The following is a 24,576-nucleotide window of genomic DNA, read 5'->3' on the forward strand; positions in this document are numbered from 1 at the left end:
TCTCCATGTAAATTATTATCAAATAACGTAAAAATGGTGAAAATTTAATTTTTTACCTTCTAAGTATACGATTTGAAGAACTAATTAATTAAATGAAAACTAATCAGTCCTAAATAATAAAAATATATTCCTAAATCTTCCCAAACGATTTCCAATTGAATAAGAACAGTTTTAAGGCAAAATAAAACTTAACATTTACATAAATTATAAAATAAATTATTCAGTAATATTTGAATATTGGCGCCATACTGCTATATAACAATTAATGGTTCAGTAGGGCGATTCACAAACATTCATATCTACCGTTTTCGTGGTAATTATCACAAAAAGCGGTACTTATCGTCAAATGCGATTCACAAACATTTTTTACCGACGGTGGCGGTGTGATACTTATCGTCTCTAGGCGTTAACTTAACAACAAATTTTATTCTCGTGGTAAGTATGTAACGTCTCTGTCGCTTGGGCAATGACAAGATTTTAATTAAACAAATGTCAAATTTGATTACAAAATAAATGTCATAATCATACTAATTGATTTTATTTATTTATTTATTTATTTTTTTCTATTAAAATTGCAAAGTGCATAATAAAATTTCTCAAATTTAAATATTTAATTTAATTAATATTAAAAAGATACTTTAATTAATTAGTTTAGCATAAGGTCTTTATTTATTTCTGTGCTGTGTAGTGTTCTTATTTGATAGTTAGATTTTAGGTAAGTAATTTTCTTTCGTTATATTCTATTCGTATTCTTAAAATGATATTGTTATTTCAGTAACAATGTATATTGTTATCTCAGAATTAACAAAAAAATTTCTTAAAGTTAACTTCAAGCATTGTTTATAAAAAATGTTACTGATATTTGCAAGATGGTTTTTGCAGATGATATTTGCAGACTAATTGTTTTATTTAAAAAAGTTTTGATATTTAAAGTTTCTTTGATGTAAATTTTTTGATCTTTATAGCAATGGCTTACACAGAAGCTGCAGCGGACCTCCTCGATTTCCATAATAAGAGTCAGGGTACATTTTAATTGATAATGACGAAGATGATGGTATAATATAACAACCCTCATGATGTGGCAGTGTCAGTTCAAAATCGTTTGATTATGGGAGAGATGTAGGATGCATCATATTTATAATATTTTTTAATTCATATAATAAATATTCATATTTTTCCAACTATTGTTTTTTTTTTAATCAACCCACAACCAATTAGATTACCTTTGTTTTGATGATTATAGAATACTTACAGATACATCGAGCTAAAAACTCAAATTGCCCTTAATGTTAAAAGTTTTCGGATGTTTAAGTTTAACTCGTGGTTAATAAATTATATTTCATTTTCAAAATATCACAGACGATTATGTCTTAATCTAATTGATAGATATAAATAATCGATTCGTAAAATGAGGTTTTTGAAATGACGATGATAATACCGGTATTTAGGTTACAACTAAATTAAAAAAATTCATTTTATTTCAAAACTTTATTAATAAAAATATTTACATTTCAATATATATTAATTCAACATTCTTTTTTATCTAATTCTTTTCTAAATTATTTTTTCCTCGATGAGTTGGTGAAAATTATGTTCTTTTTTCTAATTAATTTCAAAACTTAACTAAAACGAATAAAACAAAACACACATACGCACAAAAACACGAAATTAAATGATTATTAAAAATAAAAATAGTATATTTTAAAAATTATCATTATTATTATTTTTATATTAGGTATGTTTTGACATAATAGTTTATTTACATGTGAATTTAGTTTTAGTAATTTTTGTTGGTTTGTAACAAAAAGTAACTAACTTTTATTTAATAATTTTTTAATACATATAGAAGTCTGTGAATAAAGTCGATAAGAAATTTAACGTTTTTTTCACTAACATAGAGTGTTTGTGAATCACTAAGGCGTTAGTGCAAACGTCAAAAAATGATAAGTATCATTTTTGTGGTAATTATCACGAATGTTTGTGAATCGCGCTACAGGTGTACGGTTAATTAACATAACCTATCAATCAACTAAAAAATAGGTGTAATTAATTAATTATACATTCCCAAACTCTGAAACCGTGTTTATCGTAATTCCCAAATGATTTCCTTTCGAATAACATAAAAATTAAGTGGATTTAATTTCCTACCTGCTAACTATACGCTGAAAAAAGAATCATTAATTACAGGAAAACTAATAATTCCCAAATCCTTAAATTATATTCCCAAATCCTCCCAAACGATTCCCAAATGAATGGAAATAGTTTGAGTGAAAAATAACAATTTTATCTGCTAACTATACGGAGCTAGTCTTTCAGCTGTCATTATACTCTTATAGGTTATGTTAACTGGAGTTGTGAATTAATGCTTGAACCTTTTGATAAATAAGTTTTCGTGATAATAATATTAAATATTAAACAAAATGGCAAATAATTCATTTGTTGATACAAATAATTATTTATTTATTAATAAAGATAATATTAAAGTTGAAAAAGAATTACATACAGAACTAATTATTAAAGATGAAATATTAGATGAAACTATTTTAATGGAAGGTGGACACATTAAAATAAAAGAAGAAGGCAGCAATGATAGTGATAGTGTTGTGAGTGTAAAACATAAACATGTTAGTGATGAAAATAATAAACAATTGTACACAATTAATTATGAAAATATTAAACTTGAAAAAGAATTACATACAGAACTAATTATTAAAGATGAAATATTAGATGAAACTGTTTTAGAAGAAAAACCATTTGTATGTGATATTTGTAATAAAACATTTAATGAGAAAAGTAATTTAGTTAAACATAAACGTATTCACACCGGAGAGAAACCATTTTCATGTGATGTTTGTAATAAAACATTTACTTGGCAAAATAATTTAGTTGTACATAGACGTATTCACAGCGGAGAAAAGCCATTCTCATGTGATGTTTGTAATAAAACATTTACTGATAAAAGTGATTTAGTTAGACATAAACGAATTCACACCGGAGAGAAACCATTTTCATGTGAAAGTTGTAATAAAACATTTACTCGACAACATCATTTAGTTTTACATAAAAAGATTCATAGTGGAGAGAAACCATTTTCATGTGATGTTTGTAATAAAACATTTACTCAGAAAAGTGATTTAGTTAAACATAAACGTATTCACAGCGGAGAAAAGCCATTTTCATGTGATGTTTGTAATAAAACATTTAATGTGAAAAGTAATTTAGTTTCACATAAACGTATTCACACCGGAGAGAAACCATTTTCATGTGATGTTTGTAATAAAACATTCGCTCAACAACATCATTTAGTTTCACATAAACGAATTCACACCGGAGAGAAACCATTTTCATGTGATATTTGTAATAAAACATTTATTCAGAAAAGTACTTTAATTAAACATAAACATATTCACAATCGATAAAAAGTAGAAACAAATTTGTAAAAAAATAACATCGCCGTTATTTAATTAATGCTCTTATTGCAAAATGTTATAAAATTATTCATGAATTTTTTTTTAAATATTTATATTTGGAGAACATGTTCAACAAACCCTGGTGGAAAAAATATTTGACGAAAGAATAAGAAATTATGAAAAAGTCTTAGGAACTTTGAATTTCTCAACGTTTTCGTACAAGTCTAATTCAGGGTTCTTAATATTTTTTTAAAGTTTCTAAGACTTTTTCAGAGTTTCCTAAGACTTATCTTTTTTTCAAATATTTTTTTCCACCAAGGAAATTCAAAATAAAATTTAATAAAGAACTGTTCAAAAAAATTCAGGATAAAATTATTGAAAATTTAGAAAAAATGAAAGCGTTATCCCGAAAAATAATTTTATACTGTTTAAAATAACCATTATTATTCATTCATATTTATTTTGGGTGAAATATCCCTTGTGCAATATAAATCTGTTCTGGAAGTCAGAATATTTCTTCCGAAAGAGTTTCAATCAATTACCATTTACTGTCATTAAATGATTGATTAATAATTTATTTGATATTTTCAGAGATAGTTTTACTTTACATATTCTTTTTCTGAATTTCAAATTAAATATTCTGACTTCCAGAACAGATTTATTTCTACAAGGAATGTACAAACAAATATATATAATAAAATATTGTTTTTATCAATTTTTCTGGTTTAATTATTATTATTCAATATTATACCTACGTTTATCTTTTATCCTTTACATCGATTTCAGGAATATCAAACAGAACCTACATTTTTAACAAAATATTACTATAATTATTCATTTATAGGTAAGTTTATTGAAAAAAAGGTAAGTAAAAAGAAATTCATAATGGGTAAGTTTAATATGAGTTAAATGAAAAAAGGTCAGTAAAAGGAAATAAATACCAAGTTTAAGAAAATAAGTTTATAGTAAAAAGTTGAGTAAAAGTTATATATAGTACATTATTGATCAACTTAATAAGTCCGAAGTGGAGTAGTGGCTAGCTAAGTCGTCTCCGGTTACAAAGCACGTCGGTTCGTATCTTGCTTTGCCCCGAATTTTTTTTTATTAATTAAGTAAGAGAATATATTTTATGTTATTTTAATTCACACCCCTTGACATAAGATTGATTTATGACATAAGTAGGAAGGTGGGACTAACATAATTACTTTTTTTCTTATTTTATGAAATAACAATTAATTATTCACAGGTAAGTAAGTTTAAGAAAATAAGTTTATTAGAAAAAGGTGAGTAAAAGCTTTATATATAAGTGGTTAGCATAGTCGGCTTTGGTTATAGAGAACCTCGGTTCGTATTTGGTATTATCTCGAATAAATTTTTAATTAAATAAGTTATTATCCCGAGAAATTGCCACTTTTTTAGATAATTATTATGGAGAACCATAAGCGACAAATAAGTAAGATTTATATTATTTTAATTTCCACCCCTGACAGAAGAGTGATTTATGATATAATTAAGAAAGTGGGAACAAAATAATTCCTTTTTTTTGTGAAATATCATGTTCTCCTATTACAAAATCTTCTAAAATTTCAATTAAAAAGAATAAATTTTAACAAACAACAAAAAGCAAGCAAAATAAGTATTTTTTTAATATTTTGTAATTGGAGAGAATGTGATGGAGGTAAGCTATATGACATGTTCTCTTATTAAAAATTTTCAAATTTTAGCGTAACCAAGCTATTTTTTAATTTTAGAACATCAAAATTTAATATTTTGTAATAGGAGAATATGAGTGAGATAAACCTTAGTACATGTTTTCCTATTCAAAAATGATTTATGATTTTAAAGAATATTTTTGATTATTTAAGTTCCCACCCCTTGAAAGAATAGTGATTTATGACATATGTATAATTGGCATGATTTATGACAAGAGGGCGGGTTTAACTATAAAAAGAGTGAAAAATTTAAACAACTGTAAAAATTCAATTATTTAGAAGTAAAAATATTATCTACACCAGGATACGATCCAGGTTACTCTGACTTCAGACGCAAGTGCTATATCCACACAGCTAACTGGATTATGTATAATCATATAATTATCCATACTTAGCTTTACTAAATTATTTATAAATTGATAATTTTGTTCTGAAATAAAAAATAGAATAGAAAATTTAAAAAATAAAAACAAAATTTAAAATTTATAACGATTTTTATTTATTTATATTAATTTAGAAAAAATGAAATTGATTTTATACTGTATAAAAATGCCATTTTTATTCATTCATATTTATTTTTGATGAAATATGTACAAATATATATAATAATAAAATAACGTTTTTATCAATATTTCTGGTTTAATTATTATTATTCAATATTATACCTACGTTTATCTTTTATCCTTTACATCGATTTCAGGAATATCAAACAGAACCTACATTTTTAACAAAATATTACTACAATTATTCATTTACAGGTAAGTTTATTGGAAAAAGATAAGTAAAAAGAAATACAGAATGGATAAGTTTAATAAAAAAGGTTAGTAAAAGAAAATAAAAACTAAGTTTAAGAAAACAAGTTATATATTACATTATTGATAATTAAGACATGTGAAAGTAGGAATAGTGGGTAGAACACTCGCCTTGGGTTATATGGGTATCCGGCATTGTCCCGATTAATTTTTAATTTAGCAATTATTATGCCAAAGAAATCAATTTTACTAACATAATTAATTTTTTTGTTTTTATGAAATAACATGTTCTCCTATTACAAAATCTTATGAAATTTCATTTAACAAGAATAAATTTTAGCATGCACAACAAAAGCAAGCAAAATACGTATTTTTTTTAAATTTTGTAATAGGAGAATATGAGTGAGATAAACTATAGGACATGTTCTCCTATTAAAAAGTTTCAAATTTTAACGCAACTAAGCATTTTTTTTATTTTAGAACTTCAAAATTTAATATTTTGTAATAGGAGAATATGAGTGAGATCAACTATAGGTATTGAGGTTTTTTTATGAAAAGTTTCGTGACTTTTGAAATGACCTTAAATTGTTCACTGGCTCTCCGTATACATGCAAACGAATTTTGAAAGACGTATTGTTTATTTATTTAAAAATGCATAAAATATTGTTTCCCCAACAACCATTGAAATGGATAAATTATTATCAAAACTAGTAGATGGCCCTACACGAATATAACGTGTAGAGCCACCTGGAGAAAGGCACCTTCAGAGAACGAAAATAGTAAAAATTTTACAGGGAGTTGCAGATCTGTTTTAAATTAAAAACTATAATCTGTGACATTTATGGTTTTTTTTACATTATGAATTCTTTTATGTCCAACTAAATTACTATGCTGATTAAATGTTTTATTACAAATATCTCATGAAAATGGTTTTTCTCCACTATGTATGCGTTTATGCGAAACTAAATGATGTTGACGAGTAAATCGTTTATTACAAATATCACATGAAAATGGCTTTTCTCCGCTGTGAATACGTTTATGTTTAACTAAATCACTTTTATCAGTAAATGTTTTATTACAAACATCACATGAAAATGGCTTTTCTCCGCTGTGAATACGTTTATGTCTAACTAAATCACCTTTCTGAGTAAATGTTTTATTACAAATATCACATGAAAATGGTTTTTTCTCCGCTATGAATCCGTTTATGTCTAACTAAGGAAGTTGGTTGAGTAAATCGTTTATTACAAATATCACATGCAAATGGTTTTTCTTTACTATGAATAAGTTTATGTTTAACTATAGTTATTAATGCTACAAGTGGGATAACTAGCAAATAATCTGACAGTCGTGGTGTTGCGGCATGAGCGTAAGGTTATGAGACATTCTTATGAAGACGAGTGTGGTAGATGTCGCTACGAGCCGTAGGCGAGTTGCGACAACCACACGAGTCTTCATAAGAATGTCTCATAACCTTAGAGCGAATGCCGTAATCACGACTGTCATATTTGCTAGTTATTCCGCAAGTAGCATTCAATACTTTTTACAACAATCGCTCGGGAAGTTGACTTTGAGAGAAATTTATCAATTTGAGAAATGATTTATTTACTTATTTTAAATTTAAATTTTATTGCATACAAATTTTTATTGCTCGTTCATTTTAATTTCAATTTTTAATTTTGTTTTTTTGTATGTAACACTCGCGTTTGACACAATCAGTGTGGTAACTTTAATAAATGAGGGTTAAGATTGATTACTTATTTTTTTTTAGTACAGATGGCGTGTCAGTAGTACATACAATTATGTAGTCTATAACCGAACATGTGCGTTTATGAAACACCTATAACCGAACATGTGCGTTTATGAAACACATATAGTTAAGTATGCGATTATTGTGTATTTTGAAGGTGACATACAGCGCTCGAAAAGTCTACTTCCCGAGTGAGCGTTGTAAAAAATGACTTTTCTCATTAAATGTTTTATTACAAACATCACATGAAAATGGCTTTTCTCCACCATGAATGCGTTTATGTTTAACTAAATTACTTTTCTCATTAAATGTTTTATTACAAATATCGCATACAAATGGTTTTTCTTCTAAAACAGTTTCATCTAATATTTCATCTTTAATAATTAGTTCTGTATGTAATTCTTTTTCAAGTTTAATATTTTCATAATTAATTGTGTGCAATTGTTTATCATTTTCATCACTCACAGGTTCATGTTTTACACTCACAACACTATCACTATCATTGCTGCCTTCTTCTTCATTTGTAATGTGTCCACCTTCCATTAAAATAGTTCCATCTAATATTTCATCTTTAATAATTAGTTCTGTATGTAATTCTTTTTCAACTTTAATATTTTCTTAATTAACTGTGCACAATATTTTATCATTTTTACGTTCATATTTTAAACTTATAACACTATCATTGCAGCATTCTTCTGGGTTTTCATTTTTAATTCGTCCAACTTCTATTACAACATTGTCATCTAACGTTTCATCTTTAATATTTAATTCTGTATGTAACTCTTCTTCAAGTTTAATGTGTTCTTTACTGATTAATAAAGAATTCTTTATGTTATCAAATGAATTATTTGCCATTTTGATAACCTTTCTGTTTCACAAACACTAACTGTTTTTTAATAGGCTATATTCAATCCCAGAACAGCCACTCTAACCTAACCTAACAATCGTATTTGATATTTTAATCGACCCCCCAACAACTTTGTTATTATTTGATAGCTAAAGAATTTTAAAGTCAATGGATTTCAATCGAAAAGCTCGTCATAGAATGGCTGATCCAAATGAGGCAATCTTTTGATGGCAAGGATTTGAGAATGACGAAAAAGGTAAGGTCTCTTCCACATCCTCATCTCTCCGTAAGGCTCAGTAAGGCTATATTATTCTATCTTCTATGGCTTTGCAGCAGTACAGCTGTTTATAAAACATACTTGTTGCACTGTTGATTTGTATCTTATTGACATTAAAATATCGTCCATGCGCACTAAAAAACGTCAGCAATCCAAGATTCGTTATTCAACATTAATGATACAAATCGAAAATGTCAGAATTTTATGAATTAAAATTTAATTAAAATAAAATTTTTAAAGTTATATAGTCATGATTAAAGCAAAAAGTAAACTTTTTAACAATTTATAAACTTTTTATTAATTTTTGTTTCTTATTATTTATCGATTTGAATTTATTTATATAAAAACATAATGAAAGCTGAAGATGAAAGTGAAGATTGTTCTAGCGATGAAGAAAATCCACGAAGAGAAAATTCAAATGAAGTAAAAACAAAAAATGTACGTAGTAATTTTTGAATTACGATCTCAGTTTAAGATTAACCTCAAACAATTTTTGTAAAAAATACTTGCTAAAATTTCCCTTATTTTTCTACATTAATTGCTATCAAATTTGTCCAAAATTTTAAAATTTTATTTTCAGCTTTCACCGGGTGCACAAAAATTGTATTACTGGTTAAATAAAACGTTTCGTGTGGAAATGTCAGATGGTCGAGTTTTATTAGGTGTATTTTTATGTACAGATCGTGATCGTAATATTATTCTTGGATCATGTTCAGAATATTTACCACCAAAAAATGATGCAAAAACCGATGAACCTCCTGAAGAACCACGTGTTTTAGGTTTAGTTATGATCCCAGGTAAACACATTGTTTCAATACATGTCGATCAACTTGGTACGAATACATTAACACTACCTCTACCCGATGAAGATATTTAATACTAAATTAATGTAATATTTTTATTTATTGTATATAATATAATATGATGTACCAAATAAAATTACATTATGTAATTAAAAATTTGTTGTATTACTAAGCGTGTTAGAAACATATTTCAATTCTAAAGGTATAACTACACTTATCATCGTTTCAAATAAAACGGGCAAATCTACAAAAGTCTCGATTTTGATGTGTGCGTATCGAAATCAAGTTTATTCATGATATTCTCAACAAGCTTTTAGTTAAAAGAATAAATTGGTATTAAAATGTAAAAGACCTTTCAATCAAATTGTCTAAAAACTTGGTTGGGGGCCCTTCTAAAATCTCGTACAAAAATGTCAATGGCCCAGTGTTTTTACATAAAAAGTTTTGGTGATATTTGGATTGAAACATAGGGAACAAGACACGACTACGGGATTGTATATATGGAGTTAAATTCGCCTTAGGATAAAAATCAATGCATTATTGTAATTCTATTTTTAAGTGAGTTAAGTTAGATGGATTTGTCTCTTTTTATAATTCATTGTTTTTATGTATGAGAAGCATTCAGTAATCATAGTTTACTGTTTATAACAGCCACCTTATTCGCCAAAATTATCCACTGGAAGCGCTGGCGTCGATTTGATTATCCCTACCATGACTACTCAGCAACCAACGGATAAAAATTGTTGATTGTCAGTACTTGCATTATTTTTAATAAATTAGAAAAGTTTAAAAAACCCAACACAAATTTTTTTCGTTTCGAAAATTTTAAACCAAATCATGACGTCTCCTTTTGCATAGAATAATATAACGTACCTTGTTAGTCGTTTTTTATGCAGGACGTTAGAACGTGCGAATTCGTATCTCACTCGCACTCCTCACCAAAGTTTTGTCCTTATTTGCGGCGTCACGGGTAAACAAAAAAAAAATACCTAGAAAAAAATTTAATTTGCCCACCCTGTATGTTGATACTATTTTCTTTATTCTTGATTTATGGAATCCACATTTATGGATTTATGGGGGAGAATAAATAAAATATTTTTTATGTAAAAATATCATTTATTAAATTTGTTAACAATTGGAAAAAAAATTAAATAAAATTAACTTTTTGTTTTGTTTTATTTTAAATTAAAAAATACTGCATGTGATATAAATCAATGAAATTCAATTAATTTGGTTTTAATTTTTTATGTAAAATAATATTTATAAATTACAAAGAGTGCTAAAAAATTTTACTTACAATAATAATATTTATAATAAAAAAAATGAAAATTAATATATATTTAATATTTTATAATAAATTGTTGACACTAATAAACAACATTTTCTCAAAAGCAAAAAGGATTGAGCATAAATTTTAAACAAAATTGGCTCTAGTTCCGAAGCCTTAGTGTAAGGCAATTTTTCAAAGCCTATTACGCGCATTTCTTACAGACAGAATATTAATTTTGTATTGCGTATCTTCAGGGAGAGAAGAATCAAAAACTACGTTGAAGAATTTACAAAAAAAAATAACACAATATTATACGAAATAATTTTCTGTTTATGATCATAATAATGTCAAAAGTAATTGATTTTACGTTCCTTCTCGGAACACAGATTTTTATTTCTATTACTTTTGATATCAAGTGAATTTGTTTCCACAGAAAAGCATAGCGTTTAACAATTTTTTCTATGGTTGTTCTGATCTTCTCTTCGAAAGATTATCCGCTGTAAATTGGTTTCAAAATCAAAAATCTCATTGTTTCCCGTAAAAAAGCGAGCGAAGACTTCGTGAAATTCCTTTAGGTATACATTCGACGCCAAAATGAATGTTACACAATTTTTTATTAAAATTTCACTCGTTTCAACGTTAAACAATCGTAACTTTGTGAAAATTTATCCTACTTCAAAATTTTTGTTTTAATTTCAAAGCCAAAAACTTGTAAGACGATTTATGAGATTATGGACTTCTTTAATTTTTAATCTATATATCTCGTGACCTAAAACACGAGCCACGAAGTGAAATCATATAGGCAAAAATAATATGCATTAATTACTAATTTGTTGATGGCTTTCATAGTAATTGTAGATTATGTTACCATCAACTTTATTTATACATGTAATAATTACATACACGACTGTTGTTTTTACCAATATTACGTTACCAAAATGGCTGACAGCGTTTTGGTGAGGGAAAAGTTGATATTTTAAGATAATTTTGATTAAGTTTGCAAATTTAAAGTTTAAAAATTCATTGCACTCCATGAAGTAAGAAAATTCTAAAAAAAATTGCAGACATAACACGTCCTTAACTTAAAAGAGATGGTGAAAATGGAAAAGACGAGGTTCAAATTCTGGCGAATTCTTTATAAAGTAAAACCTTCAAGTTTTACAATGAATATAAAATATTTTGGTACGATAATTCTTCGCGAAGTAACTATTATTTAAAGTTGAGTGAAATTTGTTGAGTTAATTTTGGCATCGAGTGTAATTATAATTACTCAAAAATTACTGGTTTATGTTAACATTACATAAAATTCAAAATATAATTAATTATACTACAAAAAATAATGCGCAGGCACATAACGTTTAATAGTTTGAGCAGTAGCAACGAACATCGAAGATGCGTTGGTTCAGCGTGATTTCTTTATTTTTTTTTTCAATCTATGCCATAAAATTTAAACAATTTTTGTTTTATAAAAATATTTGTATGTATTTATCACTTATGGCACTTTATAATAAAATATATATATTTTTTTTGTTTATTTTGGCAAAAAGCCTGCACAATATTTAACATTTAGTTTTTTTCCCATTTTGATTTCATTTGTATAAAAATAAAATAGTTATTTTATTATTTCATTCATTTATGCATAATATTTTAATCGAAAATTTAAAAACGGAAAACGTTCATTCGTAGCACGATCGTATTCTTCGTAACTACGATCGTGACTCGTAGTATTTATTATGCAATAAATATGGGTGGCAAGAATTATACCCTATGTTAGATATCTAAGTATGTACAAAAAAATATATACATGGTGTACCAAAAATACCACATTAGAACGGCAGAGCGATATACGGGATGAAAGTCCAGAGGATTGAAGTTTTTGAATCCGATGTATTATTAACGTTCAAACCAAAGTGGCACCGAGCAAGAGAGAGAGTGTATGATGTATATTTATGTACACTCGTATCTACACTCTCTTCTTGTTCAGTGTCAGTTTGGTTTGAACGAATAATTTATCCCCTTATCAATTTTTAATTAAATTTTAAACGATAATTAACGAGGCTCGAAATTCGGATTCAAAAACGGATTAAAAATTAGAAATTTCATTATGTATATCGTTCTTTCTCTCTAATCCGGTAGATTTGGAATGCCACATATATTCATTAAAACGAAGGAACTGGAATTAAGTTAGTAAAAAACTAATAGAGTAGTTTACTGTTGTTAAATTTTAAAATTAAGGTTAATTTGTAGCATAGATATTACTGTGCTACTACTGTGGAAATTAAACATTTAAGGTTGCAATTCTATGGAATAATGTTATTTTTTATGGGATCCGGCCCAAAATGTTTGTATAAGTGTGTGGAACAAAGTCTTATTAAATAGAAAGTGTGCTTTTACCATGTTCCATGCGCGTAAATGTTTGCCCAAGCTAATTCTGCTGAAAAGTCATTCAATTTCAGAAAACAGCCATTGTATCGTATATTAGCCCTTTCTTTATACGTCATTAAAGGTCTTAATTTTCAAAAAAATTGATAAGTGAATTTTGATCATAAAATCAAGATTAGCAACTTTAAAAAACCCCTTACATGTCTTTAAAGTTAAAAAGGCTTAAATTTTCAAAAAAATGGTATTAATTATTTAGGGGTCTACTAATGTGAACTAAAAGGAGGAGGGGGTAACAAATTAAATATTTTGACTGATAATTGGAGATCGGCGACCTCAAAAAAACCCTCTTATACGACATTAAAAGTCTTAGTTTGCAAAAAAATGGTCTTTTTCATTTCCGGCCCCCGAAATGAGAGGGGCCGTGCATAAGGGAGTTTATTAATAAAAATATTTTTAATTTTATAATCTTTTAAAAATTATTTTATTCTATCTGATTTACTTTATGATTTAAACCCCCCTTCACCCCAATGGCGAGGGGGTTAAAAGTAAAAAGTTCCGCTTTAAACCATATAGACTTATTTTAGGATAATTTTCTGAAACCAATGCATAAAACTGCAAGTCAATACAGCAAAGTAGCAAAAAATATTTTCTTAAGAAAAAGGTTTGTTTATTGTTCTAAAATCGAATTATAAAAATTGGACTTATTATTTGAATATTTTAAGTACAAGAAGGTAAGGAAAAGGAATATGTCAGTATAAATTAAAATTAAACTTGAAATTCGATTAGCTATTGTCATTTTAAATTAACAAATAAGTAAACACTCTATTAAAAAAAAAAAAAAAAATTAACAAATTTTATAACTCATGTATAAAAAAAAATGGATGATTTTTTAATTAGGATATCAGAAATTCATTTTCATGTAACACTACAAATTAAATTTGATGGTTACCAAAGCAATTTGTCATGTTCAAAGCTATAGTTTTCATTTTTATTTATTTAAAGGAGAAGGTGGTAGATTTTATTAACTTTTCTCTCCCAAACATTCAAGAATGCTGAAAGGTATGATATGAAATATATCAAGGTAAACTAAGTTTAGTCCCAAGTTTGTATGCTACGAACAAAATTTTGGCAAAGGTGTTCATAAAATCACCTAATTAGTCCATTTTCGGTTGTCAGCCCCTCCGTCTGTCTGTCTGCCGAAACGATAACTCAAAAACGAAAAGAGATAACAAGCTGAAATTTGTATAGCGTTGTTAAGACGTAAAAAGTGAGGTCGGTTCGTAAATGAGCAACATAGGTTAATTGGTTCCGTAGGAGAAAAAGACAAATTTGTGCAAGAGGACGCCAAGTTGATTGGTGAAGACAAAAGAAAAAGACAAATTTTTATGATATTTAAAATACGGCGCCATCTGATTTTCCAGATTTACCATGACTATCAGGTTCACCATTGCAATGGTAACCACTTTTGTAATACATGAAAAATAAAATTTATCTGCTTTTATACTAAGTTAAATTAAACAGAAGGCATATTTTTTGTAATTAAAAGATTTTGTAATCAACCGTTGAGACCTTTTAAAAATTACCGTTTCAACATTAATGTGTAATCAACATGATATAAATTTTACAAAAAAATTGATTAAAATTAAAAATTTTTTGATATCTATCTAATTTAAAAAAAATACAAACAAATATACAAAGGTTAAGCAGAATATTTATAATCATAAAATATTTATTTTCAAAATCTACAAGGATGTTTCTCAACAAAGTGGGAAATTTGTTGTCCCAGATCTCATTTCGAGCATATCGATACATAATAGTTCAGTTAACTTCGAAATGTAACTCTGTAATTTAGAACAGAAGATACAATATTTCATTGAACAAAAACAACTTTCTTTTAAGGTCCACAAAACAGTTCCATGGAGTGTTATCAGATCAAAATTATTGCCATTTAATGAATTAATTATAGCATTAGAAGATAATTAGAAAGTCCTCAATTTTTTTTAATATACAAGGTTCATCATTTTAAACGATACATCCTAAAATTAACGAAAACACTCGAGATATAAACATCTAGTTCAGACGAAATTATTGAGTTTGAAAGACATCTTATTCTCGGATCTAATTTGACTGAGGTCTTCGGGGTTATTTACTAATAAACTCAAGTTCTTAATCTATAAGAGGTAGAAGAACACTGTAAATTAGAAAATTTAACCTGATTTATTTCTACTTTATGGGCAGTAAAAAAAATTTTAAAAAATAATCAGATTCATTTAAAAAAAATGTAAGCATCATTTTTTTGGAGTTCTGATCAACCTCATCATGAATAACTTGTTTAAATTTTTCCCCAAATAAGTTCAATATAAATGAAAAAAAGTTGCTGAGACAATTTTCTTATCACAGTTTCCCCAGTTCGTAGAGAAACGCTAAAAAAAACCAACCATGATATTTTCAATAGAAATCGTTGTTTCAACATACTGATTTTTCACTAAGAAAACAAAAACCTTGTATGTTTTTATTGTACCCGTAATTATTTCCACTAAAATGAAACAAAGTTTATTTAATTCACTACAAGACATAAAAATAATTTGGAAAATATCACGGTTGTTTTAAAAAAACATAATAAGCTAAGAGCTGGTCACAAATTTATAGCACGGATTTCACCCATCTAGTTATATAGCTTAAAAGTATCGCCTAGCTAGTTTATTCTACCATCGAAACGATCTGATTTTTTGGTATTATTATTGAAAATTATGCTCATCACGTTATTGAAATTACAACATGGGTCAAAAATATTTTTTTCACTTTAAACAATATCATTTGGCTTGGCCTGGTTCGATGTCCTCCCACTCAAATAATCTGCGCACAGTGGAGTATTTATATCAAATTTCTGGCCAAAATATAAGAAGGGATTTGTATGCTCAAAATTGACTAAAAAGTTTATTTCGATGCAAAAGTACGTTTTATTTGGCAATAATAAAAAAATTATATAAACATAAATTGAATGACACAGTAAATCGAGAGGGGTAACAATAATAATATTTCTCCGCAAGAGCAAGTAGATTTCGGCTTACAAAAACAGGCAGGGCGAAGTTGAGGTAACTCAAGTGGACTGTTTGTGATGAAGTGGTTATCTAACTACACCAAAAAACAATTTTCAACCAAGGCAAGAAATTTGATATAAATACTCCACTGTGCTGCGTTTTTCATGCTGAGTCAATAAGATTTTTAACCCTTATATTTTATCTTACTTTTACCTTGCGCGGTACCTGCTCTCTCTATGAATGCTAGCGAGACTAATAAATCTCTATACAACTATCATAGACGATTCTTTTAAGCTATACAATTAGCTGGATAAAATCCGTGTTCTGAATGTGTCCCCAGCTCTTGGACTGTAAGTTTATTTTTTAAAAGTGAATCGCATAAGTAGCAACATAAAAAGTGGAGCTAAAATAGCGTTCACATACCAATATTTAACTACTAAAAATATTTTATTCTATACTCAAGAAAAACAAGTGGAAATTTGTGTGATAATAATTCAATTATTCTCTCGCTTCTATATTTTTTGATTCTCAAAAAAAGAATGGCACATTTAAAAATACAATCCAAAAACAACAGCATGCAAATAAAACCCAACCCAAAGAATATTTCCCCTATATGTGTGTATGTAAGTGTGTGTTGAGAGGTACATTGGTAACGCTTTATACAATAAAAAAAATTGTGACTTGAGAATCTTCTTCGATGAATTTGTTGATTTTTTAAGTAAATTGTTTTAAAAATATATTTCACACTAAAAGTTTGTATTTTTATTGTCGTGTATGACGCAACTTGTATGCTTCACTTGTTTTAAAGCACAACAAAATAAGTATTTCACTAAGGTCCTCTCAATTTCTTCTCTCGTTGTTTTTTTTAATTTTATTTTTTTAATATATTTGGTCCCATTTAATCTATTCATGTGTTCATACGCATCTTCATCACAGCCAATAATAAAATGCAATTTTCTATCTACTTTATTTATATAAATAAATTATTATTAATTATTTTTTAATTTATTTAACTACACAACTTGATTGATTGTAGGTATATTTTTTTATTTAAGGCCACAATACTTTTTATTTTAATTTTAAAAAAGACATTAAAACATTCCTTTTTTACATTATATTCTTATTCCTGGTACAGTTGGTCCTACAAAAAAAAAAAGGAAAAAAAAAATTAAATTTTGAAATTTTACATAAAAAAGAAAAACAAATGGGCTTGTTCTTATAATTTAAAATTATTTGTGAGACGAGGATTGTTAAAAAAAGAACATGCAAGTAAAGTAGAAAAAAAATTATTTTATGGTTTTTAGCTTATTGACCTAAAAGCTTTTTTTTTTAATTATTTTTTATTTCATTACTACGAAGGCTAAAAACAAATTTTTTTAAATTACTTTGAAGGCTAGATAACAAGTAAATAATATCATAATAATATTTGGGATAAGATGCTTTAAAAAATTCGATGTATTCTTCTTGTAAGAACTATTCGACATTGTGTTTCAAAATATACATAAATTCATACTTAAGTACAGCTGATAAAAGCTTCTAAAATGGAGGAAAGCAAAGCCATATAAGCTTTATAGCAAGAGTAACAAATTTTTGTACGCACTCATCGCGTAATAAACACGGGGCCGCATTTAAAAATTCTTTTTTTTTTCTTAATTGTGAAATAATTATTAACGTCAAAAGCTCACAATAAAATGTAATACATATTTTAAATATTCTAGTCTAGTTAAATGACACAATAAGTTAAAAGGCAAGGTTCTGCCTATTACGCGATCAAAGTCTGATAGTTGATTTTGAGTACAGCGTTATCAGATACTAAAGCTAACTGTAGGCCCATCTATGTTTTATTATTTGAACTGTATCTAATCATGGTTTATAAATTATTCTACGGTTTATATTTGTTATAAACTGTGATAATAAATCTACTTTGAGGTCACGTTATCAAGGTAATAAGTTGTTTTATTTATGATTAATACATTATTTTAACGGAATTATCTTTGAATAATAGGGAATATTCATGTATTTTTTTTATATTTTTAATTCATTGTTTACACTGTTATAACAAATTAAAAAATATAAATACTGCTTAAAAATGTTGTATTTAAGTGTAAACAAATATTTAAAATACATTATAATTTTGAGATATTTAAACGCAGTTTTTGGCGCTCTCTGTTGATGACGTATAAGTACGTGACCTGTCAATTGATGACAGTTCAATGTATAATTTACACTTTAAGAAAATGAATTTACAACACAGAATTTACACTCGTTATTATATAATTTTTGTAATAAAAAGTCAATGATGTCACATTCGTATAAAAATTTGAATTTCCGTTTTAGAAATTTTTAAATGCCCTCACTGTATTTTTATTAATTAATATTTTAAGTAATTAAAAAGATATTAATTACTAAAATAATGGTTTAATTGAAATGTACAGTCATTAAAGTTACGGAAGAAAATAATTTGAACCAAATTTAAATTTCATGAAATTTTTGACAATTTTCACAAGGGATTTAATTTAATTTTAGATAAAATAATTCATTTAATCATAAAAAAACCTCGACATTTATATCAGATGTAATTTAATTTTATTACATTAGTTTTTTAACAATACTAAAATAAATAACAATTAATTAAATATCAAGTCAATAAAAATTTGACTTCTGATTTTATTTTTAAATCAGCGAGATTATAAACCGTGACAACGATGTAAAAAACACATTAACAGTGCGACACATTGCTGCGAAGCGACTGACTCTGTGGGGAAAATGCACGTGATGGGCAAAGGGTTAAATTAGTGCAGCAAATGTTCTTAACACAAAATATGCTTTTTACGTATTTATACTTGATGATTACGTTTAAACAATGCGGACTACATTTTCAGATATTAACACAAATAAACTATCATTATCATCAAATAAGCAAAATCGACAAATGTACCTCCGTGTCACAAAAAAGCACGTTTTTTTTGACACGGAGATACAATAAGTATGGAAATTTCAGCAGATATATGGCGTCCTAAGTAATAGAGTCGTTACTAATATACTATCTACTTTTTGACAGTTGAACAGCAGAAATATAAGTTTTAAAATTTCTATCTATATAAGTTGTGGCGAAATTTGAAGAAAAATTATGTTTTAAGCGAGATAGCCTATTTTCTAAAAGTTAAAAAAAAAATTTTTTTTAGAAAAACTATCCGTAAAATGTTACTCAAAAACTAAATTGTATGTTACATTTTGCCTTAATTATTTAGTTTGCATTTGACAATTTGACAAGCCCATTTGATTTTAATTAGTAAATAGCATACATTTTGTGTGAAAATTAATCCGTAGAAAAAGTAAATTAATTATCTACGCTAATTGATATTAGTAAAAGCTTACATGCGATCTTACCTTATTTAATAAAAATTATACTCAATTTTTTTTTTTAACTAAAAAATTACTATTTTATAAAAATGTACCAAGAATTTATAATTTACAAAGATTGCCGTAATGATAAGCTTTACAAGCGCAATATGCCAATGATTTTATGGACATTATTTTTCACAATGAATGAAATCATTGAACATAATTTTTGCTTCGATTTTTGGGATTTGATCAATCATGAACTCATTCCAAAAATGCAGATGGGCATTAAAGAATACTATTTGGTTGCACTGAAGTGTTGAATAAGTGGTCGTACTGAACAATTCGTGAAATTTGCATAACGATAATGCAATATCGCAAACAGCAACAATATTGAATTACTACAAACTATGAACAATGCGACAAATATAATCAAGTGAGAACCGTTTTCATCAGAATTGGATCCATCAAACTTGCTTATCTTCTCAAAACTAAATTTGCCTCTCAATGGTATCTATTTTGTATTGATCGAGTTCATGAAAGTGCCTTTAAAAGTATATCAAAGACTGAAAAATTCGTTGCGTAAAATGGCCTGGTTTGGCAGCAACAAACTAAATAGTGATGATTGAAGGAAAAAATATTTTGTTTTCTTGGTCCTTCTTTGACAGAGCACATTTTACAAAATATAATTATTATCTTTAAATAACTTTATCAATTAATGTAATTAAACTTATCATTGAATCGTTTATAAATTTTAAAAAAAAATTGAGAATATTTTGATTTATTTTAAAGATGCCCAACGATTCTTTAGAGATCCAAAGTAAAATGATGTAGGTAGAAATAGGTACACATAAAAAGAAGTATCCAGCGATTATTCCACAAATAAAAATAAAAAAAGATAAAAAACTCAACAATAATTTTGATATTAATAACAAAAAATGTTATCTACTAAAAGAACTACTTAAAAAAAATTAGTTAGTTTGAAATTTATTTTGAATTGAACTTGGAGGGAATAGAAAAATAAGAAATAAAGTCAAGTAAATACTATAGTAATTTGACTTAGTTCATTTTACCACGCGGGATGTGTATGCTGGCTTGTTTTACCTGCATATAGACGACGAGGAAGAAGAACGTGACCACGACACAAGGAAACCCTCACCTCTACTTAATGATTTCCGTCGATCTAACAAAGATCTAGTGATGTCTGTTGGACAATACGTTGTTTGTAGTGTTCTTATTAAAAATCTGAAATTGAGAAACATACAAGAAAGATTTCATTAGTTAAAAAATAAATACTTTATTGATATAAATGATTCCTTCCCTAATTCCCTTTTATTATCCCTATTTAAAATAAATAAAAAACATTTTTACCTTGGTAATAGAGCAGTGACACATGTTAATAAAATAACAAGCCAGTATATTCCAGTGCTCATATTTTCTTGTATCACCCAGTACATCGTTGGTAAACCAAATACTCCTTCTTGAATTGAATTATAAATCAATGAATATAAATAAAATAATAAAATCGATGCTACAATCGAACCAACATGGATTATTGTCTAGAAAATACAAAAATATAGTTAATAATTACTAGTACAGTGATATCGATGAAAAAAAAAATGGTAAGTATGCGATAAATCGAAGTCTGAAGAAATTTTATTGGTAGGTAAGGGATGCATACAGAACCTTACACTTAAGTTTCCTACGTCGAAGGTCACAATGGTCACGTAACATTGATATATACAGCGTGTTTATTGTTTTTTATTGTTTATTGATAAATTGCCTTTTTTACAGTTTTACGAACATATTAGCTATTCTATTTAGTTCCGCTGCGTATATACCCGGCCATAATAAATGTTTAATTATCATAAATAATGTATATAACTACCTATTTCCCTAATATAGAAAACTGATATTGACATAAGATTGATTCAGTATGTTCGTTCTGTTTGGTCACCACAGTGAGGGTTAAAATAAGATACCTACCCATGAATGTATTTCAATTGCTGCATGTAAAACCATAACGTACATACAACATGTACTAATCGTTGTACCAAATGACCATATGCCAACATCTGTGTCAGCATAAGCCGCTTGTGATATAAAAAATATAACAATACTCTGATACAATGCATCAGCCATTGTTATCCAAAATGAGTGTGGCTTATAAACCAATCCAAGCCGTCCTTCTCTATATAAATATGGTTCCATCATTAATAAATATTCAGGTGCACTACGATCATGAACGCCTATAAAAAAAATCCAAATTAAATAATTTTACATTTATTTTAAAATTTAACAAATAAAATTATAAATCTTACCAATAGCTAAGGGGGGTAATGAAGTAAATAACAGATTATATAACATTAAATACATTTGATCTATCATAACAGTACCAGAAAATCCACAATAAAGTTGATACCAAAAAATTAAAAACACAAATGCCTAAGAAAATAAAATACAAATCGTTAAAACAGTTGAACAAAATAGACCTAAATTATATACGTGAAGTTCTTGATTAAATTTTTACAAGTATGCGTAAATCGCAAAATATTTGTTAAAAGGTTACCAACAAACATCATTCTATCCAAGACGAGCCAGCTTCTCAGTTTATAATAATATTGAGTATTCGAGTTTTAACGTGGTTACCTGATTAAACTAATTAATGAGGTGACCACACTAGGCCACGGTCAAGCTATCAAGAACGATGTTTCGATCGAGTTTTTGTTGATGTTTCACGACCATGAAGCTATCATTTTAGATCTGAGAGGAAGATAATAGGTCAAATAATAATAAGGTTAGTTACCTCCGTTACATCTTTTTTGTTAAATGCTCAATACATACTTGAAATTTCGTGAGTGTGTAACTTCTATAAGACTTTTTTCAAAAGAGCTGCGTTTTCAAATAAGCGTGATAACGTCATATTTAAATTATCGGTTTGAAAAAATTTTGAAAACGTAGCACTTTCGAAAAAAAATCGTAGATAAAAAGTTAGTTAAACTCGCCAATAGGAGACCACTCACGAAATTTCAAGTACTTATGTGTTAATCATTTAACAAAAAGCGTCCATTTCCGCGGACTATTGTTATACTGTTTGAGTCAAGAAAAAAAAAAAAAAAATACCGCAATTAATGAAAAGGAGTTGTTTTCGAAATCAATACATTAATGTTCGAATTGCTTCTTTATACAACTTATTCGGTAGATTTAGATCTTAAAAATTATTTTCTCTTTTCAAATTTGAAAAAATGACTTGATGATGAAGAAGTGGAATTTATGGTTAATATTTTGAGCTCAAATAGGGGATCGTACTTCTAGATTTATCCTCGGACTAAACACAAATATTTATAAAAATTGTAAACATATAAATAAAGAAAATTTAATCAAGAAATTCTAAAAATAATTTCAATAGACAATATATGTAATACTTACCGCATTCTTATAAAAAAAATATAAAATCATTCTTGCTAAACGATCATAAGACCAATGTCCATGTACAAGTAAAAAGCGTTTTAAGTACACAAAACGTGACATAGAAAAATCAGCAGCCATTACTGCTTGCATACCCTCTTGTCCAGAAATACCAATACCAACGTCCGCATTCTGTATCATTGATACATCATTGGCTCCATCTCCAATGGCTAACGTTCGCATTTTTAATTCCTCTTTAACAACTTTAACAATATACGCTTTCTGTAATGGCGTTGAACGACAACACAAAACCGAATTACAATACGTGGATAATTTTAAAAATGGTTTGGTTAAATTCGAACGTTTATCTAATATGTACGTTAATGTTTTACCATCAACCACTAAAGCTCGTTGTGCTTTCTTAGGAGTAACAGTTGCTGTTGCCACTGATATTCGATGATGATTCTGCGGTATCTGTGTGTCAGACGTACCATCTAACAGCTTTTCAATTTCACTTAAATAAAATAGTATTGAATTTTCAGCCGCATCTTTTGATCGTGTCATTAACTTTAAAATATCCATGTTTGGTGTAAATAATTTCGCTGAGTATGCAATGTTAATAGCGGTTTCAGGTTTATCACCTGTTAAAACCCATGTAACAATACCTGCAACAAATATTATGGTAAGTAAGATAAGTCAATAGCTGAAGGTTCTAAGACTGGTCCACTATAATTGGAACTTTAAGAGAGTGGGAGGTTTGAATAAACCTAAGGAATATTTAAGTGTGAAGAAAAACACAGCGCTGGCTGCTCTAAAGGCAATCCTAAAGCCATAAACGCTGTAGCAGTACGTTGAAAGATTATTGGCAAGAGTGTTCTAAGATTTAGGAAGTTTTGGAGATATTTTTGGAAATCAGCTGATTAAATAACTGACTGACAGAGGAAGTTAGGAAAGAATATCTAGATTGAATATCCTGGATTGATAACGGACTATATAAACGTAAAAAATATTTTTTGGGGAATGCGTCAAAAATAATAAAACACAATAGAGGTACCGAAAATGGATCTCTAGCACCTAGACCAAAGAGTCAGATGAAGCTATAGTTACAGGATTCTGTCGATGTCGTACATCACGCAGATAGACCACAGCTTTTCTGCGGAGATTTCTCCCAGGATTGATAGATCCAAGATTTCGGAACCAAACATTCTAAGTCTAACGGATTGAATGTTTTTGCAGGTTCAAATAACATGCATGAAGGTTTCACCGCCCTCCTTACAAGTCCTACAAGTGGGATCATCATAGATCTCTATGTTATGAAGGAGGTAGTTCAACTGACAGTGTCCAGTGAAGAGTCCCACCACCCTTCTCAACTGTGCTCTAGTGAGTTTCAGGCGAGGCTCATTCGAGCACAGGCGAATGATCTAGTTGTGTTATACACAATTTAGTCTGTCGCATGTCCTGGGCAAAGTCCCAGTAATCAAATTGGGCATGTTGTAGAAATTCCTTGATTAGGTAAATTACGGAACATCTTGTTATGGGAATGACAGGCAAAGGTAAAAGTTGCATTTGAGACGACCTCCCG

At 27.9% G+C, this 24,576-nt stretch overlaps 3 protein-coding genes and 1 long non-coding RNA gene across 5 annotated transcripts in view; 3 read left to right on the forward strand and 1 right to left on the reverse strand.

The window, feature by feature from the left end:
* The first annotated feature begins 279 nt into the window (after positions 1-279).
* Positions 280-1,181, forward strand: LOC123293554. The gene is made up of 2 exons (XR_006535019.1): positions 280-435; positions 966-1,181. It is a non-coding gene; the product is annotated as an uncharacterized LOC123293554 (long non-coding RNA).
* Positions 1,182-2,769: 1,588 nt separating this feature from the next.
* Positions 2,770-3,493, forward strand: LOC123293553 (early growth response protein 1-like). The gene is made up of 2 exons (XM_044874414.1): positions 2,770-2,969; positions 3,215-3,493. Exons 1-2 carry the CDS (start codon positions 2,932-2,934, stop codon positions 3,417-3,419), a joined length of 243 nt encoding a protein of 80 aa, XP_044730349.1. The 5' UTR covers positions 2,770-2,931; the 3' UTR covers positions 3,420-3,493.
* Positions 3,494-9,023: 5,530 nt separating this feature from the next.
* LOC123293549 (N-alpha-acetyltransferase 38-A, NatC auxiliary subunit) lies at positions 9,024-9,673 on the forward strand. The gene is made up of 2 exons (XM_044874409.1): positions 9,024-9,186; positions 9,329-9,673. The coding sequence occupies exons 1-2, from the start codon at positions 9,100-9,102 to the stop codon at positions 9,623-9,625; spliced, it is 384 nt and encodes a 127-aa protein (XP_044730344.1). The 5' UTR covers positions 9,024-9,099; the 3' UTR covers positions 9,626-9,673.
* Positions 9,674-16,088: 6,415 nt separating this feature from the next.
* Positions 16,089-24,576, reverse strand: part of LOC123293525 (phospholipid-transporting ATPase VB) — a 133,858-nt gene continuing 125,370 nt past the window's right edge. Inside the window, exons 7-12 of one of the 2 annotated variants that reach the window (XM_044874377.1) lie at positions 23,016-23,659; positions 21,908-22,031; positions 21,573-21,835; positions 20,958-21,145; positions 20,746-20,831; positions 16,089-17,385 (exon numbers count right to left, since the gene is read on the reverse strand). In XM_044874377.1, coding sequence (XP_044730312.1) covers positions 17,357-17,385; positions 20,746-20,831; positions 20,958-21,145; positions 21,573-21,835; positions 21,908-22,031; positions 23,016-23,659 — 1,334 coding nt within the window. In that variant the 3' untranslated portion in view covers positions 16,089-17,356. Of the gene's footprint in view, positions 17,386-20,690; positions 20,832-20,957; positions 21,146-21,572; positions 21,836-21,907; positions 22,032-23,015; positions 23,660-24,576 lie in introns of both variants that reach the window. The other variant, XM_044874376.1, reaches the window with a different exon arrangement.

The sequence above is a fragment of the Chrysoperla carnea genome, chromosome 2, assembly GCF_905475395.1.
Source record: "Chrysoperla carnea chromosome 2, inChrCarn1.1, whole genome shotgun sequence".
Classification (NCBI taxonomy): Eukaryota; Metazoa; Arthropoda; class Insecta; order Neuroptera; family Chrysopidae; genus Chrysoperla; species Chrysoperla carnea.

Excerpts from the sequence above, each read along its gene's own strand:
- LOC123293549 (XM_044874409.1), top strand. The coding sequence starts at position 9,100 with ATGAAAGCTGAAGATGAAAGTGAAGATTGTTCTAGCGATGAAGAAAAT. Across the intron at positions 9,187-9,328 it reads ATGAAGTAAAAACAAAAAAT|CTTTCACCGGGTGCACAAAA; the intron begins GTACGTAGTAAT and ends TTTTATTTTCAG.
- LOC123293553 (XM_044874414.1), top strand. The coding sequence starts at position 2,932 with ATGTTTGTAATAAAACATTTACTGATAAAAGTGATTTA. Across the intron at positions 2,970-3,214 it reads TTACTGATAAAAGTGATTTA|TAATTTAGTTTCACATAAAC; the intron begins GTTAGACATAAA and ends TAATGTGAAAAG.